The 23879-nt window shown below is 34.9% G+C and overlaps 1 protein-coding gene across 22 annotated transcripts in view; it reads left to right on the top strand.

Annotated features, from left to right (window-relative positions):
• Positions 1-23879, top strand: part of LOC101019298 (zinc finger protein 280D) — a 244249-nt gene that overhangs the window by 168778 nt on the left and 51592 nt on the right. For 10 of the 22 annotated variants that reach the window (XM_031661167.1, XM_031661168.1, XM_031661172.1 and 7 more), the window contains 4 exons: positions 10849-10892; positions 13918-14064; positions 16960-17025; positions 17126-17265. In XM_031661167.1, coding sequence (XP_031517027.1) covers positions 10849-10892; positions 13918-14064; positions 16960-17025; positions 17126-17265 — 397 coding nt within the window. Of the gene's footprint in view, positions 1-10473; positions 10579-10848; positions 10893-11004; positions 11074-13917; positions 14065-16959; positions 17026-17125; positions 18385-23879 lie in introns of those variants that run through there. The other 12 variants (XM_031661182.1, XM_031661177.1, XM_031661174.1 and 9 more) reach the window with 6 other exon arrangements.

The raw sequence follows: 23879 nt of genomic DNA, 5'->3' as shown, positions 1-23879 counted from the left end.
AGCGGTACCCTGATTAGTCAGCAGCCATCAACATGGAGGCAGGACCTTCCTCTAGCGCAGAAAGATTATGACTCACTGAAGGCTCAAATGAGCTTTATCTTTTTTTTAGTAATAAAGTAGTTTTTATTAAGGTATATATGTTGTTTTTTAGAGACAATGCTATTGCACATTTAGACTATACTATAGTTGTAAACCTAACTTTTATATTCACTGAGAAACCAAACAATGCATGTGACTTGCTTTATTGCAATATTCACTTTATTGTGGTGGTGGTGGTGGTCTGGGACAGAGCCCTCAATATCTCCAAGGTGTGCATGTACTGAATTTGAGGTGTTTTTATTATTTTTAAATATCTAGATAGCAGTTTTCAGTAGTAAAAGAGGAAGGACTGTGACTTAGATGAGATGTCAGGTTGTCTTTCTCCGTCTGTGTTCTTATAAATAAATAAATCCCTGAGGTTGGGCATTTTATAAAGAAAAAAGGTTTATTTGGCTCATGGTTCTGCAAGCTGTACAAGTAGCGTGGTACCAGCATCTGCTTGGCTTCTGGTGAGGGCCTCAGGCTGCATCCATTCGTGGAAAAACAAAGGGGAAGCTGTGTGGGTAGCAATTTATAAGGTGAGAGAGAAGAAGTGAGAGAAAGAGAGGAGGAAGGTCTCTTAGGCTTTTTTTTTTTTTAAACAACCATTTCTTGTGGGAACTAATAGACTGAGAACTCACTCATTACCGTGAGGACAGCACCAAGCCATTCATGAGGGATTTGTCTCTTCCATCCAAACACGTCTCATTACCCTACCTGCAACATTGGATATCAAATTTCAACATGAGGTTTGAGAGACAAACATTGAAACTATAGCAGAGGTGATTATTTTCTGATCATATAGGCTGCTGTTGAGAATTGATAGCTGAGACTGGAATTTATTAGATCTGCTGTGGGGGGAACAGTTTATGTAGGACTGAGGTCTAAACTTTGTGGAAAACCTGTTTTTACATTATTTAAGGTGGAAGTAATCTGGAGAATCTGTAAAGAGTTAAAAAGGAGTAGGTGAGTACACAGGACTGTTGGTGTATAGAAAATTACTGAGCATGATATTTCAAGAAATGGGGTTAAAATAGCTGTGAGATAAACAAGGAAAATGCAAATGAAGAAAAGGTAATTTGATTTGGCTATTGGGAGGGTTTTTGGGATCTTCAGGTGGATACTTGCTTTTAGTAAAGTACTGTAGAGTAGATAATGCTATAGCTGCCCTGCTGTGCTCAGCTCAGTTTTGACTGACAAAGTGGGTAGCAGTAACTAGAGCAGGTGGTTTGCAACCTGGATCAGGTTTGCAGGAGGTTATAGTTGGGTGAAGAGGAAGTGATGAAGAGATTCCCTGTACCCTGTGTGAAAAAGTTTTCGTTCATAGCAAAGCTTTTAATAACCATACTGATTTAGATTCGTTTGTAGATTTAAGTAGTCTGTTGAAGCATAGCCTTTCTATGTATTAATATTATATTAAAAGAACTTTGCGTTTACAAAAATGTTAAAATTCTAAAAGGTTGAGTTATCATGATGCTATAATATTTGAGATGTTTGATCTGAATCGGTGTCTGTGAAGCAGGTGATTTCATTGAGAGTTTTGATTTAAGCCATCAAACATCTTTATTAAAATGAAATTAATTTAAGATTATTGGATGTTACTTTTTTTAAAGAATTTACTTGTTTTGAATAAACTCAAGACTTTTATTCTCAGTGTTGAGCTTCAACCTAACTGCTTCATTCATTATATTGTACTTGCAAGGTCCTAGAAAATATTTGGATGTAGCAGGTTGATTACCAAATATTTTATTGCCAATTCAAAAATGAAGTTTCATAATTCAACATGTCTAATTAGAATAATTTTTTTAGTGAAATAATTAAAAATCTTCCATATCTTTCAGTCTAGGCAGAAATTTACATACCTCTACTAGATGGAAATATTTTCGGTGTTAGGGTTGAAAGGGTTCTTGAAGGGATCTTGAAAGTGAACATTTTCAATCACATAATGCTTAAATTTTTCATATTTTTCTTTGGTGAGCTTTCTCACCTAGAGTTCGTCTTAGTTTTTGATATTTTAACTGCTAATTGTTTTGTTCTTGTATTGAGATGAAGTTTGCCTGCCTGTAATTTGGTATTCCAAATATTCCAGTATTCCTGGTGGAGGCAAATAGTGTCATATCTGAAATATTTGGCCTTAGAAGTGCCTGGGTTTGAATCCTTGCTCCTTTACTAAGTTTTGTTACTTTGGACAAGGTACTTACCCTGTGTAACTAAATTTCCACAGCTGTAAACAGGGGATGATGATAGTGTCTACCTCATAGGAGTTTTTGAGGATTAGATGAAATAATATATGCATTTAATGTTAGCTAATGTTAATAATTGTGTACTAATTACAATTATTTTATAATTATATATTTATCATTATATTGTATAATTTATAATGATGGTAACATAGTAGAATGTAAGGAATGAAGTAATGTTAAAGCTCAATACTAGCAATTCTCTAGTTTGCTCAAAACAAGTAAATATTACTATTGTTGTTATTGTTACTTGAGCCACACAAAGATCAAGTCACCTTCTTTCCTTCTTTCTCATGACAAACTTTAAAATTTCCGTAAATAGCTTTTACTTCTCCCACCCTATAGTCTCATGTTTTTTAGGACTTTAGTCCTTTCAACTTGACCTAGACAAAGCTCTAGTTCTGAATTCCTTGTAGTGGACATCTGTTATTTTTGCCACCCAGCATCTATTTACCCTTACTTGGTTTTCCTTTGGAAAACCATTCTTTCCTCCAATCTTTATTCTTGTGCTTTTTGATTAAGACTCTCCCTCTGGTACCAGGGAGAGCATGTGATGTAAGCCCAAACCTATCACAATGCCGTAGCATTCCCTTAGTGATTGGCTTAGTGAAGGGCATGTAATTTTAGCCAAGCAAACCAACTCCAGTAATAGCTGGGTCTCTTGTCATTGTCCTGGATTTCAGTTTTGAAGAGTGTTAGACTGGAGCTGTTACAGTCATCCTCAATGGAGATTATGAGGATAGAATCAATACAGAGGAAGCGAAGCCCAGGAATGGAGAAAGAAACCAGATTCACATGATATTGTTTGAATTATGTCTAGTTATTTTTACAAATGAGCCAATAAATATCCTTTTGCATAAGCCAGTTTGAGTTGGGTTTTTGTTACTTATAGTTGAAAGAATCATAACCAATATGTAGTATTTCAAGTGGGGGTGTTGATTAGTATAGAATAGGGTAAAATGACCTTCTCTCTGATTTAATACTCAAATTCTGTTATTTTGACACTGTGTCACAAATCTGATATCAGTCCCCACTTAAAATCCCTCAATGGTTTTTCATTGTTCTTAGGATAAGGACAGAATTTCTTAACACAGTCCATAGGTGCTTCATTGTTTAACTCTTAACTCTTGTCTATCTCTGTTGTCTTATCTCTTCCCATGTAACTCCTTGCTTTTTTTTTTCTTTTTGTCACAGTGATTTCTTTGCAGCTTTTCATATTTACTGGCCTGCCTTTTGCCATAGGTTTTTTGCACATGCAGTTCCTTCTTCATGGAATCCTCCCTTCCTTCTCCTGTTTGCCTAGTTAACTCCAACCCTTTCTTCAAATAACAGCTTAATCATCACTTTTTTTTTTTTTTTTTTTTTTTAGCAAAACCAATTTTGATTATACTGGCTATAATTCCAGATTCATAACCTTCATAGCACTTACCATTGTCATTTTACATCCCTTTGTATGAGTGTTTGTCCCTATCTCTAGACTACAGGTTTCATGAATGCAATAACTATGTATTAATTTTTGTTCATTGTTGTATTCCTACCCGACACACAGTACATGTTCAATCAGTACAGCTGTCCCTTAGTATTCATGAGAGATTGGTTCCAGGACCCCAGTGGATAGCAGAATCTGAGGATGCTCAAGTCCCTTATATAACATGGTGTAGTACTTGGATATAACCTATACACACGCTCTCATATACTTTAAATCATCTCTAGATTACTTATGATACCTAATACAAAGTAAATGCTATGTAAATTGTTGTTATATGTTTTTAAATTTGCATTTTTTATTCTGTTGTTACTGTTTATTGGTTTTGTTTCTGAATATTTCAGTCCGTGGTTGGTTGAATCTGTGGATGTGGAACCATGGATAGGGAGGGCCAATTGTATACTTTTGGAATAAATGACCTTCCATCTTATAGATCTTCTGGTACATCTTCAACAGTACATCTTCAATTTGTATTTTTGTTCATTTTTTTGGAGGGGGGCAAATACAAAACTGTTACTACCATTCGTTCTCTTATTGAGATCTTTTAAAACTTCATTCCATTTATTTATTTATTTAACATATTCCTTCATTTGTTTTTCGATCCAGGGACAGACTGGGTAAAGCCTCATTCTGCTTGTTTATATGTATTACACTCTCTACTCATGTATAAATTTAATCTGCACACAGGATAGGCTTTTTTCAAATTATTGCTGTAAATACTGCCCTTAGTTAAGTCATTCAAGGCATTAGAATACCCTTTTTACCCCTTAACCACAACTCGGTCTTCAATCACTACTATCTGTTGCATCACACACACACCAAACTACTGAGTGGGATTGGGAATAATAGGGCAGGAGAGGGAATAGATTCTTACTTTGTACTCTATATACTTCTGTATGTTTGAACCATTTTCAGTAAACATGTTTTATTTTTTTAAAAACAGTGCTAATGAAAATATTTTTGCTTTAAGGATTAATGTATATGTTTCTTCCATGATAGGGTATTTCCTAACCCCTGGCTAGTGTGATTGCTTTTATTCAAACTCCTAACCTAGAAACTCTTAACTTTTTGGTTCATAGGCTGTTATGAGAATTTGATGCACTGTCTTATCTTTCCAGAAATTGAGTATTCACAAAATTTTGCTAACTTTTATATTTCTGTGGTGCCCCAAACCTTATCAAGAACCTCTGCTGTACCACTTTTAGTTTTTGTAATTATAGCAACCATATCCTCTTTTATAAGATATTTATGTATTCATCATAATCCCCCTAATAGGTAGCTTTTTGAGATAGGGTCCTTTTCATATCCTATGAAAAAAGTGTTGCGATTTGCACCTTGCATTAGAAAGAAAACAATTAAGGATATTATTTTTTAAATTCTTAATCGTTAATATTATTAAGTATTTTATTGTCCTTTCAAAGTCTGATTGAGCTCACTAACTTGGAGAATTGTTTTGGCTTTAAGGAATCCATCTGGATTTATCTTAATTTCAGAGAATTAAAGTGCTAATTATTTGATAAGTTACCTTCAGAGAACGAAGTTTTTTGTGTAAGTGAGGAGATGGGCAGGGAAAGCTGGCCTCATTGCTCTATGTTTTTTTTTCTTGGAAAGAGCAGCCTCTTCCAGGACCTGAATTTTCCCTGTTCTAGTCCTGATCGCCTTGAAGGCCACTTTTTTCAAGACTGAATTCCAACCTTTTCCCTTCTCTTTGCCTGTTCATTGTTAAGATTCTCAAATATGTAATCTTTTAAAAATAACATTTGATATTTTTGGTTTGTTTTAAAAATAAAAACTATGGTGTATCCATATATTCCCTTTTTAAAGATCTTTTCTTCCTTAGAGTGCTTATTATCAGGAGACAACATTCTTCATAAAAATTAGAATCTTTCAGAAACTGAGTAAGATTTATCTTCTGAAGTCTCTTAAGATTCTATAATCATCCAGTGTTTTGTCTCTAGTGTTTTAACTGCTGATCAGGTGTTTTTAATAATGAAGTTTGTGTGGTTCGAATGTGCCCTTTTCAAGAATAAGACTGGTTTTTAACAGTAACAACTGGACTGATTCTGAAAAAGATACTTAGTTTTCTAACACTAAAACATTTGTAAGAAATGCTTGAGGCACAAAATAAAGTATTGATTTAAATTTCATCTGCTTAAAGGTTGTAAATAAAAAATATAAAAGTTAATTTCTTTATAAAATTTCATAGCTAAATCCCTAAATTTTATAAAATCATTTTAATCATAGGTCTCTCTTTTAATTATATTATTATTGCTTATGATTTACATTTTCTATCACACAGATAGTGCCAAAGTAGATATCATCATTCACTGCTTTTCTAATCCTGTTACAGTAATTTCCAATTTTCCATAATGGAATCAACAGGCAATGGATAGTAAGGGAATATACAACAGTAGTTTTAAAAATTGCTGTTTTTACTCAAAAGATTTCATATGATTGTAAGGTGATGAACATTAAATAAAAATTAATTTTCAAATACTTTCTTGAGATAGTTGGAAGTGCTTGAGGGATCACAAAATCAGGGTTTGAAATACTAGATTGGTATTCATAGTTAAGAATTCACTTTGTATCCTTTAAGTTCTATTCATTTGAGATTAGAATTCAAAAATGATAGTCCTCCATTTCAGTATGCCATTGGTGACAGAAAGACTAAAGAATTGCTTATAAAATGAAATAGAATATAAACAAAAGCTGATTTAAGTAGAATGACTTAAATGCCTGATTTCTTGGAAAATTTCTGAGAGTAAAAAATGAAAGATCAAACTTTACTGAACCAATAAGCCAGTGTCATCTAAATGATTCCACCGAAAAACTCATTTTAAGTATATAAGTAAATTGTTAGTTTTTTTATAGATAGAACATTATCTTGAGCTAACTTTATGAGTTAGTTGAAGTTCATTTTTATGTGCAATACTTATTTTGCATATAAATTTTTGCTATTTGAAATGGTTTTCTTTTTTGTACCTGTTTTTTTGTTAAGTTGATCATATCTTGTTTTTTTTGGTGTTGCCAACTTCTTGGTTAGTAATACAATCCCCAATTAAAACATTTTTACGATGGGGAGACAAAAAGAAAGATTAACTTTATAATGTGATTTTTTGGATTATTTCATTGATTATATATCTTGAATTTATGGGATTGGGGAAGATGTAGAAGTTAACCATTCCGCCGGGCATGGTGGCTCACACCTGTAATGCCAGCACTTTTGGAGGCCAAGGCGGGCAGATCACTTGAGTTCAGGAGTGTGAGACCAGCCTGGCCAACATGGTGAAACCCTGAATGTACCAAAAATACAAAATTATTCGGGCGTGGTGGTGCACGCCTACAGTCCCAGCTACTCGGGAGGCTGAGGCAGGAGAATCACTTGAACCTGGGAGGCTGAGGTTGCAGTGAGCTGAGATGGTGCCACTGCACTCCAGCCTGATCAACAGAGCAAGACTCCATCTCAGAAAAAAAAGCTAACCATTCACCATGTTCCTCATAATCTCTTTTGTGTTTTAATTACTAGCTATTTATTTATTTTTTTTTTTTAGAAAATAAAATACTAAGATACATGTAGAATGAGTGCTTTTTCTTACCTTTTCTTTCTTTTTTTTTGGAGTGAGGGTCTCACTCTGTCACCCAGGCTGGAGTGCAGTGGCCCAATCTCGGCCTACTGCTGCCTTGACCTCTTGTAGCTGGGACCATGGGCATGTGCCACCACTCCCGGTAATTTTCGTGTATTTTTTGTGGAGATAGGGTTTTGCCATGTTACCCAGGCTGGTCTTGAACTCCTGAACTCAAGCCATCCTCCCACCTCGGCCTCCCAAAGTGCTGAGATTATAGGCATGAGCCACTATGCCCAGCCTCAATGCTTTTTCTTAATAGAAATGGCATAAAGATACCTTATCTAAATGTTAATTTTTATATATTGGTACTTTTGAATGGGATACTTATTCTATTAGATTAGTAGTATATAATTTAACAGTGTGTTATGTTTATATGAGGGTAAAATTTTTTTTGGTGTATATTTTAATTAGTTTAGAAATGCTTTTTTTGTATATTTTAATTAGTTTAAGAAATGCTTAGCTGATAGCACATAAATTCCAGTATAATAGAATTGGGAATAGTTCTTTTTTTTTTTTTTTTTTTGAGACTGAGTCTTGCTCTGTCGCCCAGACTGGAGTGCAGTGGTGCAGTCTCAGCTCACTGCTGCAACCTCTGCCTCCTGGTTAAAGCCATTCTTCTGCTTCAGCCTCCCGAGTAGCTTGGATTACAGGCACACTCCAACATGCCCGGCTAATGTTTTAATTTTTAGTAGAGACCGGGTTTCACCATGTTGGCCAGGCTGTTCTTGAACTCCTGACCTCAAGTGATCCTCCTGCCTCGGCCTCCCAAAGTGCTGGAATTATAGGCGTGAGCCACCGTGCCCGGCCTAGAGTTCTTTAAAATGGGATTTATCCCAGAGTTAAAAATAGTTAAACATTATTAAGTGGTTTCTATGTGCCAGGCAGAGATGTGTTTTATATATATTATCTCATTTAATCTTCATTATAATCCAATGACATAAGTCTATTTTTATTTTATATGTATATGTAAATGGTAAATGTATATATAAAAAGCAGTAAACAAGGCACTAGGTTAACTAACTTGTCCAACATCATATGGGTAGTAAGTGATTGAGTCAGAATTTGAATTTGGCATTCATTCTTCACCATGTTTTACTCTTCATGGTTACTGAATGTTTAAGGTATACAATAGATTTTGAGCTGAATTAAGCCAGAATCTTTTCAGTTGAACTATAGTATAGCCTGAGAGCTAGAATTGAAGATGACTTGGCAGAAAGTTGTGGCCATGCTGGTACTATGACTTGGTTCTCCTGATTTCTAGTGTGGTATTCTTTTTTCAAATGTGCATACACTGTAGTTGTAGTTTGTGAAATTACTTAATTTTTTTCTTATCAGAGAGTAAAGAGGACTATGTCTAGTATATAGCACACCTGTGTTCGTAGTATGTGCTCTGTACTAGATCACATACAGTATTAATATTATTTAATACAGCAACATTACATCAGGTGATATCTATCAATGGATGAAAGTGAAAATTTCAGATAGTGAAAATACTTAGACCCACATTACCATTGATTTCTAATTTTTTATAGAAAAAGATATCGTTTAATTTTAGTTAAAAACTGAAACCAAAAATTTATAAAATAGGAATTATAATTATTTATGTGGGCAGTATCCATAAATGAATGGATTTTATTTTAAGTCGGTTACTTGGAATTCATTTTTCCCCCATACAAACAGTATATTAAATATGGGCATGTAATCTGTACCTGAGTTAGTAGTTGAACTTGAGAGTCCCCGCCTTTTTTTTTTTTTCCTGGCTATTTTATTTTATTTTTTTGAGAGTCATAGTCTTGCTCTCTCTATCAGGCTGGAGTACAGTGGTGCAGTCTCAGCTCACTGCAACCTCTGCCTCCTGGGTTCAAGCGATTCTCCTGCCTCAGCTTCCCAAGTAGCTGGGACTACAGGCATGTGCCACCACACCCAGCTAATTTTTGTATTTTTTCATAGAGACGGGGTTTGACTCTGTGTTGGCCAGGCTGGTCTCGAACTCCTGCCTCAGGTGATGTGCCTGCCTTGTCCTCCCAAAGTGTTGGGATTACAGGCGTGAGCTGCCACGCCCGACCTTTTCTGGCTATCTTAAAGAGCCAACTCTGAGCTGATGCCTTTGACGTCCCCGTTGCATATCTTTGTTGGATATACCACTTCTCTGGCAGCAGATTTAATGTTTCATAGAATTCTGTGCTTTACCAACAAAATTCTGAAGCCAGTAGATACTTATGTGGTCACTTAAAAACATTATATATGAGTCCATAGGATATGTAATTGTGAATCTTAAAAATATTCTGTGTTCCTGGTATTGGTAAGTCCTTAATGTGAAGCAAGAATTATCATGTCTTTATCTGAAATAAGCATTATACTGTTGCTAGTGGGACAAACTACAGCTATTCAAAAATTGAGTTAAAGAGATTTTTAATAGTACAACTTTAGAAGTAGGGGATATTAAGTTAAACACAAGATTCACTAGAGTCTCTTGTGATAGTAACTCTGAATAACTGAATTAATAACTTCTGGAATTAAAGTAATAATTTTTTCCTTTGTGCTATTTCAGTGCACATAATTTGGAATTTGAAAAGTAGGAAAGCTTGCTTTTGTCAGCCTAAGGATAAAGAGGAAAGTGAAGGTTGAATTAGTTGTGTATTCCAGTGTTTTAGATTTCCATTGTTTAATTTTTGACATTTTTTGCTTTATAACTCAGTTTTATAAAAGCTTGTTTATTTTGTAAAATTTATGCTATTGCGTGTGCATGGAAATTCAAAAAACAGATTCTCAGTTTGAATAAAGCAATTCAAATAGTTTTTTTTTCCCAAAAAAATGTGTATTCTAACAGCATTTTTAAAGCCAAATAAATTATTGACATACTCATTTTTGTTTTCCCCTGACCTTAGCACATTACCTTGCATACAGAAGGCCTTGAGTAGTTATTTTTTGAATGAATTAATCTATGATGAAATATTTCCAGTGAATTTTCTGTTCCCATTCAGTTGATAAAAAACCAGAAAGATATAAACTAAAATTTATTTAAAATTGTGTTTTCTTACAGAAATAATTACATGTATTTCTGAAATACAAAGAAAAGATAAACAGTTAAAGGTTAATGTCACTCAGCATTTGAAAAGTTCGATTTCCAATAACAATACATTGTAAGGTGATTACTCATTTTTACTAAATAATACTTTAAAAAATTATTTGTAATTTATGAATCATGACATTTCTTCAAGTATTAAGTGCTGAGTATAATAATCATGTTTTTATTAAATTTGGGTTTATTCAGGAATGAACCAGTTATGTAAAATGAGCTATATGTGTATATCAAATATATCAAACATAATTGATCTCTGTATAGGAGAAAAGATTAAATATGTATATGTCTAATTTAATGAAGTCCACACTAATAGTTGGTATCTTTATTTTATAGGAAGGAAAACAGAAATAACTTGCTGCCTTGTCTGGAGTCACATGGTGAGTTTAGAGATTAAAGTTACATCCAATAATTTGTGAATCCCAAGTTTCATGTTTCAATATTTGGTGTTACTTAAAGTGACTCATAAAATTGACTGATGTCATGTGTCAGTACTTAGGTGACAATTTACAGAAAGTCATCTCTGCAGCTTGATGGGCGACAACCCTTTTCAACCAAAAAGTAAGTGTTGCTGCCACGACTAATACTAGTATATGTGACTTTCGTATCACTTTACTTCAGGAGAAAGGATGAAAGTTGGGAGACATTTAAAAAAAAATGCTTAAAATTGTTAAAGTAACAAATGTTCACATAAAAACAAATAATATAAATAAAAAAGTGAGTAAAATAGAGGTGTTTTCCCCCATTATCAGAAGAAACTACTTTTACCAATTTGGTACATATAATCTTACATGTTTCTTCTGTACATAGAGAAAAAGTAAATTGTTTCTAAAAAAGTTATAAAGCTATTATGCCTTAAAATATTTTTTTCTCAAAAATATATCCTGGGTATATTAACAATGGCAGTGCCCTGTTAAAAAGAACAAGGAAGACCTTTGTATACTATATGAGTTTGCTAGGACTGCCATAACAAAGTACCGCAGACTGGGTGGCTTACACAGTGGAAATTTTTCTCATAATTCTTGAGTCTAGAAGTCCAAGATTAAGGTGTTGGTAGGACTGATTTCTTCTGAGGGCCATATGGGAGGGGTTTGAGGCCTCTCTTCTTGACTTGTAGATGGCCGTCTTCTCCTTTTTTTTTTTTTTTTTAATGACGGATTCTCACTCTGTCACCCAGGCTGGAGTACAGTGGCTCGATCTCGACTTATTGCAATCTCCTCCTCCTGGGCTCAAGTGATTCTCCTGCCTTAGCCTCCTGAGTAGCTGGGACTACAGGTGCTCGCCACCAATCCTGGCTAAGTTTTTTTGTATTTTTAGTAGAGACTGGGTTTTACCGTGTTGGCCATGCTGGTATTGAACTCCTGACCTCAGGTGATCCGCCTGCCTCGGCCTCCCAAAGTGTTGCCTCCCAAAGTGTTGTGATTATAGGTGTGAGCCACTGTGTGCATCCTCCATCTTCTTCTTATACCTTCTTGTGATCTCCTTTCCTGCTTGTGTCTGTGTCCTAATCTCCTCTTCTATTAAGGACACCAGTCATACTAGATTAGGGCCCACCCTACTAACCTTATTTTAATTTAATTACTTCTGCAGACCCAGTCTCCAAATACAGTCACATTCTATGGTGGTGAGGGTTAGCACTTAAACATATGAATTTTGAGAAAACGCAGTTCAGCCTATACATGTAACAACTGGATGTAAATGATACTTTTGTTATTACTATACAACGAGTGTCCCTAATTATTTAAAATTATGTATTTTCTGACTTTGCCTAGTCCATATATTGTTATATGCTATGTGCCTACTGCCCCTCTAATGTGTAGGGGGGAATGTATTCCTATATGACCTTGAACATATAAAATTAACACACATGAAAAAATAGCAGTTTGAGATCATATATGTTAAATCTTGAACTGCATGATATTGATTATCAATGTAGTTCAGATTTTGAAGAAAAGTAAAATCTAATGGTTTATAAGGGGAATTATAATTGAACCAAGAGTTAGGAGGGCCAGGGAATTAATATTTTGTTGAATATTCACTTGATGTTAGGTGCTTTATGTGGCATTTTCTTGAATCTATGTGATACTTCTATTAGGTAGATATCATACTTCTATTATAGATGAGGAAAATAGGTTCAAGTAACTTCTCTAGAGTCATATGATTATAAACAGTGGAATACAGATTTGAATTACTCAATTTGATATCAAGTCTCTGCTGTGTTTGCTGCAGACTGGAGTGATATAGACTAGAGCTGAGAAGGAAGGATATTCTAGGTAGAAGAAGTGGTGTAAATAATAGCTCTGAAACACACAATAAGGCTGGTGTTTCAAGTATTTAAAAAACACAAATGCTAAGTTATGACTTGCCAATGAAAATTAGTATTTTTAATTATTAGATTTGAAGAACTCTGTATAATTAGTCAAATAGTACAGTTTAGAGAAAAAAAGGTTCATGATATTGATGGCATTTAGGAAAATGGGAAGGCCTTTTTTTTTGGTAGGTGGACTACACTATAACATTAGACTAGAAAATGATTTGTGACTTTCTTCCTGTGAGAAATATCTACTTTGCCCTTAATTGAATAAGCCTAATTCGTTTTCCATATTCTATTCTAGCGTCTCTTCCCTGCTGGGTTCTGTGCCTGGCATTATTATTATTATTATTATTATTGTTATTATTTATTTTTTTAAAGACATACTCTCACTCTGTCACCCTGGCTGGAATGCAGTGGCATGATCTCAGCTCACTGCAACCTCCACCTCCTAGGTTCAAGCGATTCTCCTGACTCAGCCTCCCAAGTAGCTGGAATTACAGACTCGGGCCACTATGCCTGGCTAATTTTTCTGTCTTTAGTAGAGATGGAGGTTTCACCATGTTGGCCAGGCTGGTCTCGAACTCCTGACCTCAAGCAATCTGTCTGCCTTGGCTTCCCAAAGTGCTGGGATTACAGGTGTGAGCCACCTCTCCCATCCTGCCTGGCATTCTTGAATCTGCTTTAGTTTATCCCGTTTATCTCCCACCTGTTGCCTCTTAACCTTAGTTTATCTGCCTTTTGTGAATACATTTTTAAAAAGACAGTGGGTATAATCCTTTTTGTAGAGATAATCATATTCTATGTATATGACTAAAACTCACTTTCACTGAATTTGACTATTCCAGATTTTCTGTCTACTGTAAATAACTACTGTCATCAATGATCTGTTTATCTAAATTTTACTATTTAACATTTTAGAGAGTAAGCTCTGCACTTCTCACTGTTGTTACCACATACTGACTACAAATATCAATTCAGAAATTCCTATTAGGGTTATTAAAGTACATCTTAAATTTAATGCTATGTATTACAAAAATGTTTTTATTTTTATTTTCAAAAATGAGGTTTACTTCTCTCCTTTTGAAAATTAGGTAATTCAAAAATGGCAGAACTGTTTATGGAATGTGAAGAAGAGGAGCTGGAACCATGGCAGAAGAAAGTAAAAGAAGTTGAGGATGACGATGATGATGAGCCAATCTTTGTTGGAGAGATATCAAGTTCAAAACCAGCAATTTCAAGTAAGCATTTACTTTTAGTGAAACCAAACTTTATAAGGTATTACTTCTAATAGAAAAACTTGTGAACTGTTTAATAGGTACTTGGTGTTCATGTTCCACTGTAAAGAGTTAGGTATGAGAGATTGGGTGGGAGGCCAGTAAGAACTTGAGAATCAGGATGGCGATGTGTTTGGGGACTTGAGGAAGGAGGTAAGAGTGTTAAATATCAGATGTCAGAAAAGAGAAATGGACTGAGATTAGCTGGTGACCCTGGAGGTCTTCTGAGATTAGAAATCGTAATTTTTAATGGAGTTAATTAATTAATTTATTTATTTATTTGAGACAGGGTCTAACTCTATCACTAGACTGGAGTGCAGTGGCACAATCACGGCTCACTGTAGCCTCAACCTCCTTGGCTCAAGCGATCCTCCCACTTCAGCTTCCCGAGTAGCTGGGACTACAGGCGTGTGTTACCATGCCTGGCTAATTTTTGTATTTTTTGTAGAGATAGGGTCTCACCATGCTGCCCAGGCTGCTCTCGAACTCCTGAGCTCAAGTAATCCACCTGCCTCATCCTTCCAGAGTGCTAAGATTGTAGGTGTGAGTCACTGCACCTGGCCTTAAGTAACGTATTTATCTGTTTATTCTTTTTTATTTTTTTCAAACCCAGAGAAAATAAAATAAAATATTTGGAATGCTTTGCTTAAAATTTCAGAATATACTAAGTGAGTTTTTGTTGGTCTCAAATGGGACTTCTCACATCCAGTCCTCACTGCAGTGTCATCTATACATGGCCACAAAATGTATAGGTGATGAATGATTGCACAGTCTCTGGCCTGTGTACCAATAGAAGCTGCAGCTTCTGACCGTATCCATCTTCCAGTAACTCCTTTTTATATTCATGAAAGATAACGGCGCTGTCCTCAGCCACTCTACTTGGATGATGTAGCGTTTAGCACATTTAAATCCTTAAGGCTTTTGGGCAGAACAACTTGGTACCTTTGTGGCTTATTAGCTTTGAATTAGAGAATTGGTCTTGACATTGTTATAATATTAATGTGCAGATACTGTGACATTTGTTAAAATGTCCACTCAAAAATGTATGACAGTGCAGAGAAATAATGTACAAATTTCAGGGAGAAAGAGAAAATAGATCCTTTTGCATTTCATTTACTTGTTTGTTTGAAGCCAGGAGAATTTACCAAAGAATGTTATGTACCCAGTTTACTAGTGTGTGTGTGTTTACTAACCATGGTAGTGCTTCAAAGTGTGATTAAGAGACTAAAATTTTCTGAAAGCCTAGTTCTTGCTTCACTTACCTATAAACTCGGATTGGCACCTTTATTCAGTTTTATTAGAGTAATTACACCAATCGGATTTTCAGTACCATTTCCTGTGGCACGTTGGTCATCTCTCATGGAATGCTAAGTGGAGTGCCACTTGGATTATAAAATGTATTACGCATGATGGCATTGTTGGTAATAGTGGAACATATTCTCTTGATTATTGTTTTATATTGAAATGTTATATTGCAAAATTATTCAAACTCTTACCGAAAACATGACAGTTAAGATTCAAGTTGAATTTATACTGATTGTAGATGACTCTTCATGGTATTCAAGTAGAACATTGTACATTGGTTTTAAAATAATTCCATCAAGAAGGGGATTGACCCCAATAGAATTTCTTTTCTACAATGTTAAGGTGAATAATTTAAATGGTTTCATTGTTATTTTATGTGTAAGCCATAAAATATGTTAATGTATGGAACATGAGTTAAATGTTTGTATAAAACTGCAAGAAAGGAGGTCAAAAACTTGTGATCCATAGACTACACCCACTAAAAAGTACGACAGCAATAGTTCTTTCATGGTTTGAGTAAATATTTAATCCTGAATTTCTGAGTGAAAACAGTTTCAAGTTCTTTGAGTAGAACTTTCTGTAATAAGATTTCTGTAGTGTTTAATTACAGAGCACTGCATTGACCTTATCAGAAAACAACCATATTTCTGTTTGAACCATTATTTTATAGAATTACTTAATGGGATCTGGTTCCTTTGTGAGGAAGATAAAAGAAATTTTTATGAGATTTGGTGGGTTTTTTTTTTTTTTTTTTTTTTTTTTTGGTGCTTTTTACCTTTTTCTAACCAGCAATTTTAGGCAAATCCTCATGCTTCCAAACCACAATTTGATTAGCTAGAAGTTACAGAGTTTACATGCATGCAAGAATGAGGAACTTTAAATTGATCCTCAAAGTCATGGCAGGCTCAGATTGACTTCTGGTGTAGTGGTAGTTTTGAAACTTCTTAACTAATAAAATGCTATTATAAACTGTTGGTTCACTTTAGTCTGCAATCTCTGATAGTTTTTCTTTTTTAACTCAAAACTAATAGTAGATAATCCAATGAGATTTTCCGTAATGAAACTTCAAGGCTTTTAGAGGAGTGAATACAGTGTAGAGGTTGGGCAAGGATTTGATTTTGAATCATAGGAACCTGACTGTACGTACAGCCCTGTCATCATGCAAAGAAAGATATACATTTAAATTATAGGTTGTATATAAATATATTTTTGGAAAATTTTTATTAACTATGTGATGTTTCTTTGCAAGCACAATGTTTTGAGTCACATGTAGTCAGATTTGTCATTCCCTTACTTCTGGCTTTTGGATTTTGAGTTACAATGAGAAAGATTGTTCTTAGTCTATAAAACAAAGCCTAGTTATCTTGTTTCTTTTGTTTCTTTAGTAGATAAAGATGTATGTATTTAAAATGAGCTATATTCTTAAATCAGTGATTAGTTATATACTCTTTCCATAAATCTGTTTAAATGTTTTCAATTGATGATTTCTATTATCTTAATATGTATTTCATTCAAACAATGAATTTTAAAATAAATAAATATAATCTTTTATAGATATTTTGAACAGAGTTAACCCCAGCTCATATTCAAGGGGACTAAAGAATGGTGCACTCAGTCGAGGTACAGTATTATTGTACTATTTTAATTTTAAAGTGAAGTATTTTGACAAAATTGATTATGTACAAATAATTTCAATATATTGTGTTACTTTAAAATACAGGTATTACTGCTGCATTCAAGCCTACAAGTCAACACTACACGAATCCAACATCAAATCCAGTGCCTGCCTCACCAATAAATTTTCATCCTGAGTCTAGATCTTCAGATAGTTCTGTTATTGTTCAGCCTTTTTCTAAACCTGTAAGTGTTTCTAAAACTATACAGCCAGCTCAGGGATCCCTTGGATGTTATTTATCAATATCAACAATACCCAGTTAAAATTCTGGACTGTCATAAGTAGTCATCCAGTAGAAGCATAGTTAGCATCAGAAAATGTCACCATATTTTTGGTAACTCTAGCAGTACCCCAAGTAATAACTGAAGGAGCTAACTACCCAACCTGTTAATAACAGGCAGTATGCCTAAATAGGTACAGTAATGAAAACTATACTATCAAAATGTGAATAAAGTTATAATCAGTAATAAATATTGCATAATGACAAATATTTAAGATTGCAAACTGGGCCAGGTATTCTTAATTGGGAAAACAGTCAAGAGACCATCATAGCTTTTTATTCTGAAAACATTCCTATATAGTTCAGTTAGTTAAAAAAAAACAAATGTTTTTTTCCTATTACAAAATACTCCCACTTTTTTTGTTACAAAAAATAATAGAAAATGGTAATAGTTAGCATTCATTGAGCTGTTAATATGTATAAGGCTTTGTGCTGAATGCCATAGGTAAATTCATTTCATTTAGTTCTTAAACATCCCCGTGAAGTAGACACTATAATTATCCTCATTTTTTAGTTGAGGAAACTGAGGCTTATAGAGGTTGAAAGATTTATTCAAAATCCCAAAGTTGGCAGTTGAGGGATCTGGGATTTCAATCCAGCCTAACCCATAGTTTATATGTATATGCACACATACATACATATATGTTGTATATAAATGTACACTTTTTTAGTCATGAAAGAATTGCCTTAGTCGAACAGTTCTCAGACTGTATTTTGCAATCCTCTGGGGTTCCCCAAGACCCTTTCAGAGATTTGAGAGTCAACAGTGTTGTCATTATAATCACAGACTGTTTTCCTTTTCCACTGTGTTGTTATTTGCACTGGTGATGCTGAAGTAATGGTGGGTAAGCTGCTGGTACCTTAGTGTGAATCAAGGTAGTGCCACCGAAGTGTACTTATAGTTTCTGTATTAGTCACCTGCCATGCACTCACAGTAAACTATATTACTCAACTGAGTATTACTCAGTTATACCCAATTTCCCTGATGAAGTATTAAAATGTTATTAGTTTTGTTAACTCTCTACACTTGAATATGTGTTTTTAAAAATATTCTGTGTGATGACATGGGTAGTATGCATAAAGTACCTCTGTGTCTGAAGTATGATGGTTGTCTTGAGGAAAAGCACTTGTGTGATTGAATTGTGAGGTAAACTACCTGATTTTGTTGTTGTTGTTAATAGAGCACCATTTTTACATGAAAGAATGACTGACATACCATGGTGTATTAGATATTTACTTCTGTGTATCAATATTACCACAAACTTACAGAGCTTAAAACAACATATACTCTTTATCTCATGGTCTCACAGTTTCTGTGGGTCAGGAATCAAGTCATGGCTTAGGTGGGTTTTCTGCTTAAGGATCTCACAAGGCTGCATTCAAGATATGGTCCCTGAAGTTGCAGTTTCATCTGAAATTCTATTGGGGAAGTATTTGCTTCCAAGTTCACATGGTTGTTGGTAGCATTCAGTTCCTTAAGGGTCGTTGGAATGAGAATCTCAGTATCTTGTTGGCTTTTGGCTGGCTCCTTGGCAGGTAGGTTTTCCCAATAAGACTGCTTGCTTCCTCAAAGCTAGCAGGTGAGAGTGAGTCCTTAGCAAGATGCCCTTATGGTCTTAGGTAACATAATCACGTACACAAAAATCATATATATCCTGTCACCTTTGTTGTATTCTATTGGTTAAAAGCAAGTCAGAGGTCCTGCACACACTCAAAGGGAGGGAATTATACAGAACATGAATACCAGGACCCGGGGTTTATGGGTAATGACATTTACATGGAGGCCAATTTAGAGTCTGTCTGCCACACACTTACTCAATCTTGATTGTTTGGCAAACATTTCCTCAAACCTCTCACTTCAACAAAAACAATTGATAGTAATATTTCTTGCCAATGGTAAAATTTGAACTTTCAAGCAAAAATTAGAATTTTGGAAAACTCATTTGCCACCGTGATCTTGGCAGCTTTTGAATACCAAGAGTTTTCTGATGAGTGGTGGTGTTCATAAATAATGATTTAAAAAATATTGTGTAATGAACTATGTCACCATTTGGAAGACCTGTATAATTCAGTGAAACCAGTATTTTCCACATAACTAGTATATATATTACAAAAGTATGTATGGGTAAAACATCCATTTAAAAGCTAAGATAGATCAATGATTTTAATGGAACAGGGATACGGTTTCAGATTTCACACTGCAACAAACCTTTAAGAAAGTACCAACTGTTCAGTTTTGGTATAGTATCAAAATAGTATATCCACAGTTAATTAAAACCCTATTAAAACACTCCGTTTTCCAGTTATATATTCCTATGAGGCAGATTTTAATAATATTCTTCAACCAAAACAACATGTCCTAGTAGATTGAAGGCAGAAGCAGATAAGAGGCTAAAACAATTTTTGATTAAGCTAGATAGTTAAGAGCTTTGCAAAGATGTGAAACAATGCCACTTTTCACTAGCTTTTTTTTGTGTTTGCAAGTCAATTTTCATTAAAATGTTATTTATGTTAATCTGTAATGAGTTTGTTATTTTAAAATGAATAAATAAATGTTATAAAATATTCTCTGTTTTAATTTCTAATATGGAAAATATTGATAGACATAACCAATGTAAACAAAATCTTTTTGGGTTCAACAATTTTAAAGTGCATAAAATGGTTCTGAAGCCAAAGAGTTAGGGCACTACTGTCTCAGAAAAATAGTAGTGAATTTTCCTAAAAATGTATATTCTTTAAATAATAAGAACAATAAGGGAGACTGCTGAGTCTCTGTCTTGAATCATCCAAGGTTCCACAGGCTATTTCTAATGTTTTAAAAAATGTAATAGGTGGCTGGGCGCAGTGGCTCATGCCAGTAGTCCCAGCACTTTGGGAGGCCAAGGTGGGCGGATCACCTGAGGTCAGGTGTTCAAGACCAGCCTGGACAACAGGGCAAAACTCTTATGTCTCTACTAAAAATACAGAAGTTAGCTGGGCGTGGTGGTGGGTGCCTGTAATCCCAGCTACTTGGGAGACTGACGCAGGAGAATCACTTGAACCTGGGAGGCAGAGGTTGCAGTGAGCTGAGATCATGCCACTGCACTCCAGCCTGGGTGACAGAGTGAGACTCCATCTCAAAAAAAAAAAAAAAAAAAAAAAGAAAAGAAAAGAAAAGGAAAAAAAAGGTGTTCCTGAAGGTAGCTGGAAGGCTACCCAGAATGTAAAAATTCTTTGCTGTTAGTTGGAATCAAATTAACTCAGTGGTTTCTTTCATGCTTATTATAAGCTATTTGGCATTTGAGGAAAAAAAAATAGAAAAAGAAAACATTGTTTAATAGTTTGTTAGGTAAAAATCTTTCCAACATTTGACCGAGGGAGGGGAAAAAGAAATAAAAGCAAGAGTTTGTACATTTGGTGTTAAAGGAATTAGGAATTAGATTCTTTTCTGACTCAGAATGTTTTGGGCATAGTTTTTAAATGAAAGCACCTCAGTTGATGGTTCCTATACTTGGGTTCTTTTTAAAAATGAGAGGTTTTGCCAGTTGGTCTGGGTGGAACCCAGAAATGATAGCTTCTTAAAAACTCTTCAAGTGTGATTCTACTGTGCAGTTAAAGTTAAGAATGACAGAGGAGTATTCTGGAATGAATTGAGAATCCTGTTTAAGGGACTTTTCTCTGAATTTTGGAAGTTATTTTAATAAATTATAATTAGTAGTTTTTTATGTCATATTTTGTGTGTGTGTTTTTACTTTTTCATGGAATGTCGTATCTGAACATCGCTTTCAGGTTGGCAGGGATGGGATGTATTATTATCACCTAGAAAGTCAATGTGATATAGCTTAAGTGCTTGGGCTTTGTAATCAGTCAGACCTGGATTCTATTTCCAGCTTCATCAGCAACAAGTGGGGCTGTACTGGGAGCCTTATTAGACCACACCTAACCTTAGTTTACCTATTTATAAAATGGGGAATAATATTAGGTCTTTATTAGTATTGTTGTGATAGCTGCTTAATATGATACATGTACCATGAAGAGCAAGTACATTTAAAACAATTGTGATTATTTCAGTTTGAAAGGTGAATAACTTGAAACTCAGAAGTAACTTTCCCATTTTTTCACAAATATTTGGAGAAAATGTTTACTTTGAAGTATATGTTTTATTACTGTTAAATCATAGGGCATTATTGATTAAAAAAAAATACCACATGTTCAGGCCCAAATGCCTACATCTGCCTATTAGGCCTCAAATTCTAGGATTAGTTTGAGTTACATCAATAGCTTGTTTCCATAACTTCTTAACAAACCCGTGTCAATAGAAAAGTTAGTAACAAAGCAAAATTCTTCAAACTTAAATATTCCTTAATTTATAATAAAACATTTATGTTTCTCTTATGAAATAATATGTATTTGGGGACAGAGTTTAGAACAGTGAAAAGAGTATATCAGATCCCTATAGTATATGCAAATACATATTTCTGTTTTTTCACTGAACATTCTACTTGGAACATTTCCTAAAAAAATGTTAACTTGGCCGGATGCGGTGCCTCACACCTGTAATCCCAGCACTTTGGGAGGCTGAGGTGGGCAGATCACAAGGTCAAGAGATGGAGACCATCCTGGCCAACATGGTGAAACTCTGTCTCTACTAAAAATACAAAAATTAGCTGGGCATGGTGGTGTGTGCCTGTAGTCCCAGCTACTCGGGAGACTGAGGCAGGAGAATTGCTTGAACCCAGGAGGTGGAGGTTGCAGTGAGCCGAGATCACGCCACTGCACTCCAGCCTGGCGACAGAGTGAGACTCCGTCACACACACAAAAAAGTTAATTTTTGCACAATAGTTTATCAGTTTAACCATTTCTCCATTGTTAGACATACAGGTTATAATTGCTTTGCTGTTATAACTAATTTTCCCTTAAACATTTTTATTTCATTACCATAAATTCTTAAAAATGGAATAATTAGATAAAAGAGGGTAAACTGGCTGGGCACAGTGGCTCACACCTGTAATCCCAGCACTTTGGGAGGCCAAGGCAGGTGGATCACTGAGGTCAGAAGTTCAAGACCAGCCTGACCAATATGATGAAACCCCATCTCTACTAAAAATACGAAAATTAGCCAGGTGTGGTGGCATGCGCCTGTAGTCCCAGCTACTCAGGAGGCTGAGACAGGAGAATCACTTGAACTCAGGAGGCAGAGGTTGCAGGGAGTAGAGATCAGTCCATTGCACTCCAGCCTGGGCAACAAAAGTGAAACTCTGTTTCACACACACACAAAGGAAGTGAACCTTTTAAAGCCTTCAATAGCTACTGCGAAAGCTTTTATGCAGAAAAATTATGCTAAAATATAAGCTCTACTTTGCCAATAATGAATGTTACTACTTTTTAATTCAAACTAATATTAGACACAGAAAAAATAGTACAAACAGTTCCCATATACCTCTTACCCAGTTTCCCTTTATGTTAACATCACAACTGGGTAATTAACATTAACCCAACTATAGACCTTCCTGGAATTTCATCAGTTTTCCCATTAATGTTTTTTTTCCTGCCCAGTATCCTGTTCAGGATCCCACCTTGCAGTTATTTCTTTTTAATCTCCTTATATTTTCTAGTTATTCATTCTTTCTGTGTCTTCCATAACCTTGACACTTTTAAGAGTAGTGGCTAATTAATTTATTTTGTAGTAGATATTATGGTAACATGCCAATTCATTAGTTAAATATTGCTATTGTTTTTATTTGCATTTCTTTGGCTAGCAATTTGGAAAAAAGGTATTTCGTATGTGTTGTTCATTAGTATTTGATATCTGAATTCTCTGTTTATGGCCTTTGCCCATATTTTTCCTAAAGTGATAGTCTTTTTTGCTTTAATTTTTAATCATTGTTAATCTTGAAACTTTTGCTTGTTATATATTATGACATGTAGAATGGTCCAAAAGTCACTCTGAGAGCTGACTGTCCACAATGAGTATCTTTTAAATGTATTAATAGTACTGGAGTAAATGTGTGTGTGTGTGTGTGTGTGTGTATGTATCATTATATTTAATGTATAATAATATTGGAGTGTATGTCCCTAAATTATATTGACCATATTTTTCATAATTATGTACACTATATATGTATGCTCATATATGTTATAACTTTATACTGCTTTATACTTGACCACATTATCATGCATCTCATACTTTTCACTCCTCTCTTCTTAAGATCTTCCTTTTAGTTTGGACCACCCTTTCTCCTGATGGAAGGGCTAAAACTTCCTTTGAGTCCCGAGGCCTCCAGGGGCAGGACAGCTGGCCCCAATTATTCCTATAAACAACTTCTGTTCTAAACCGTGTCTGCCTGGCATTCTTATTTGTTCACTCTACTGACCGGTTTGCTTTCATATTTGCCTGATGAGACGGAAGATTCCTGGCCTAGCATGGCTTTCTATGGGATGATGGAAAGGGTGTGGGGCCCATTTTTTCTCCTTCTGATGCATAGCTTATACATTTCTCCAATAAAGATGATTTCAAAATTCATATTATGTGATATATTC

This window comes from Papio anubis, unplaced genomic scaffold (genome assembly GCF_008728515.1).
Source record: "Papio anubis isolate 15944 unplaced genomic scaffold, Panubis1.0 scaffold103, whole genome shotgun sequence".
In the NCBI taxonomy this organism is placed as follows: Eukaryota; Metazoa; Chordata; class Mammalia; order Primates; family Cercopithecidae; genus Papio; species Papio anubis.
The sequence above is the reverse complement of the archived record's forward strand: the minus strand, read 5'-3'. Positions and strand labels throughout refer to the sequence as shown.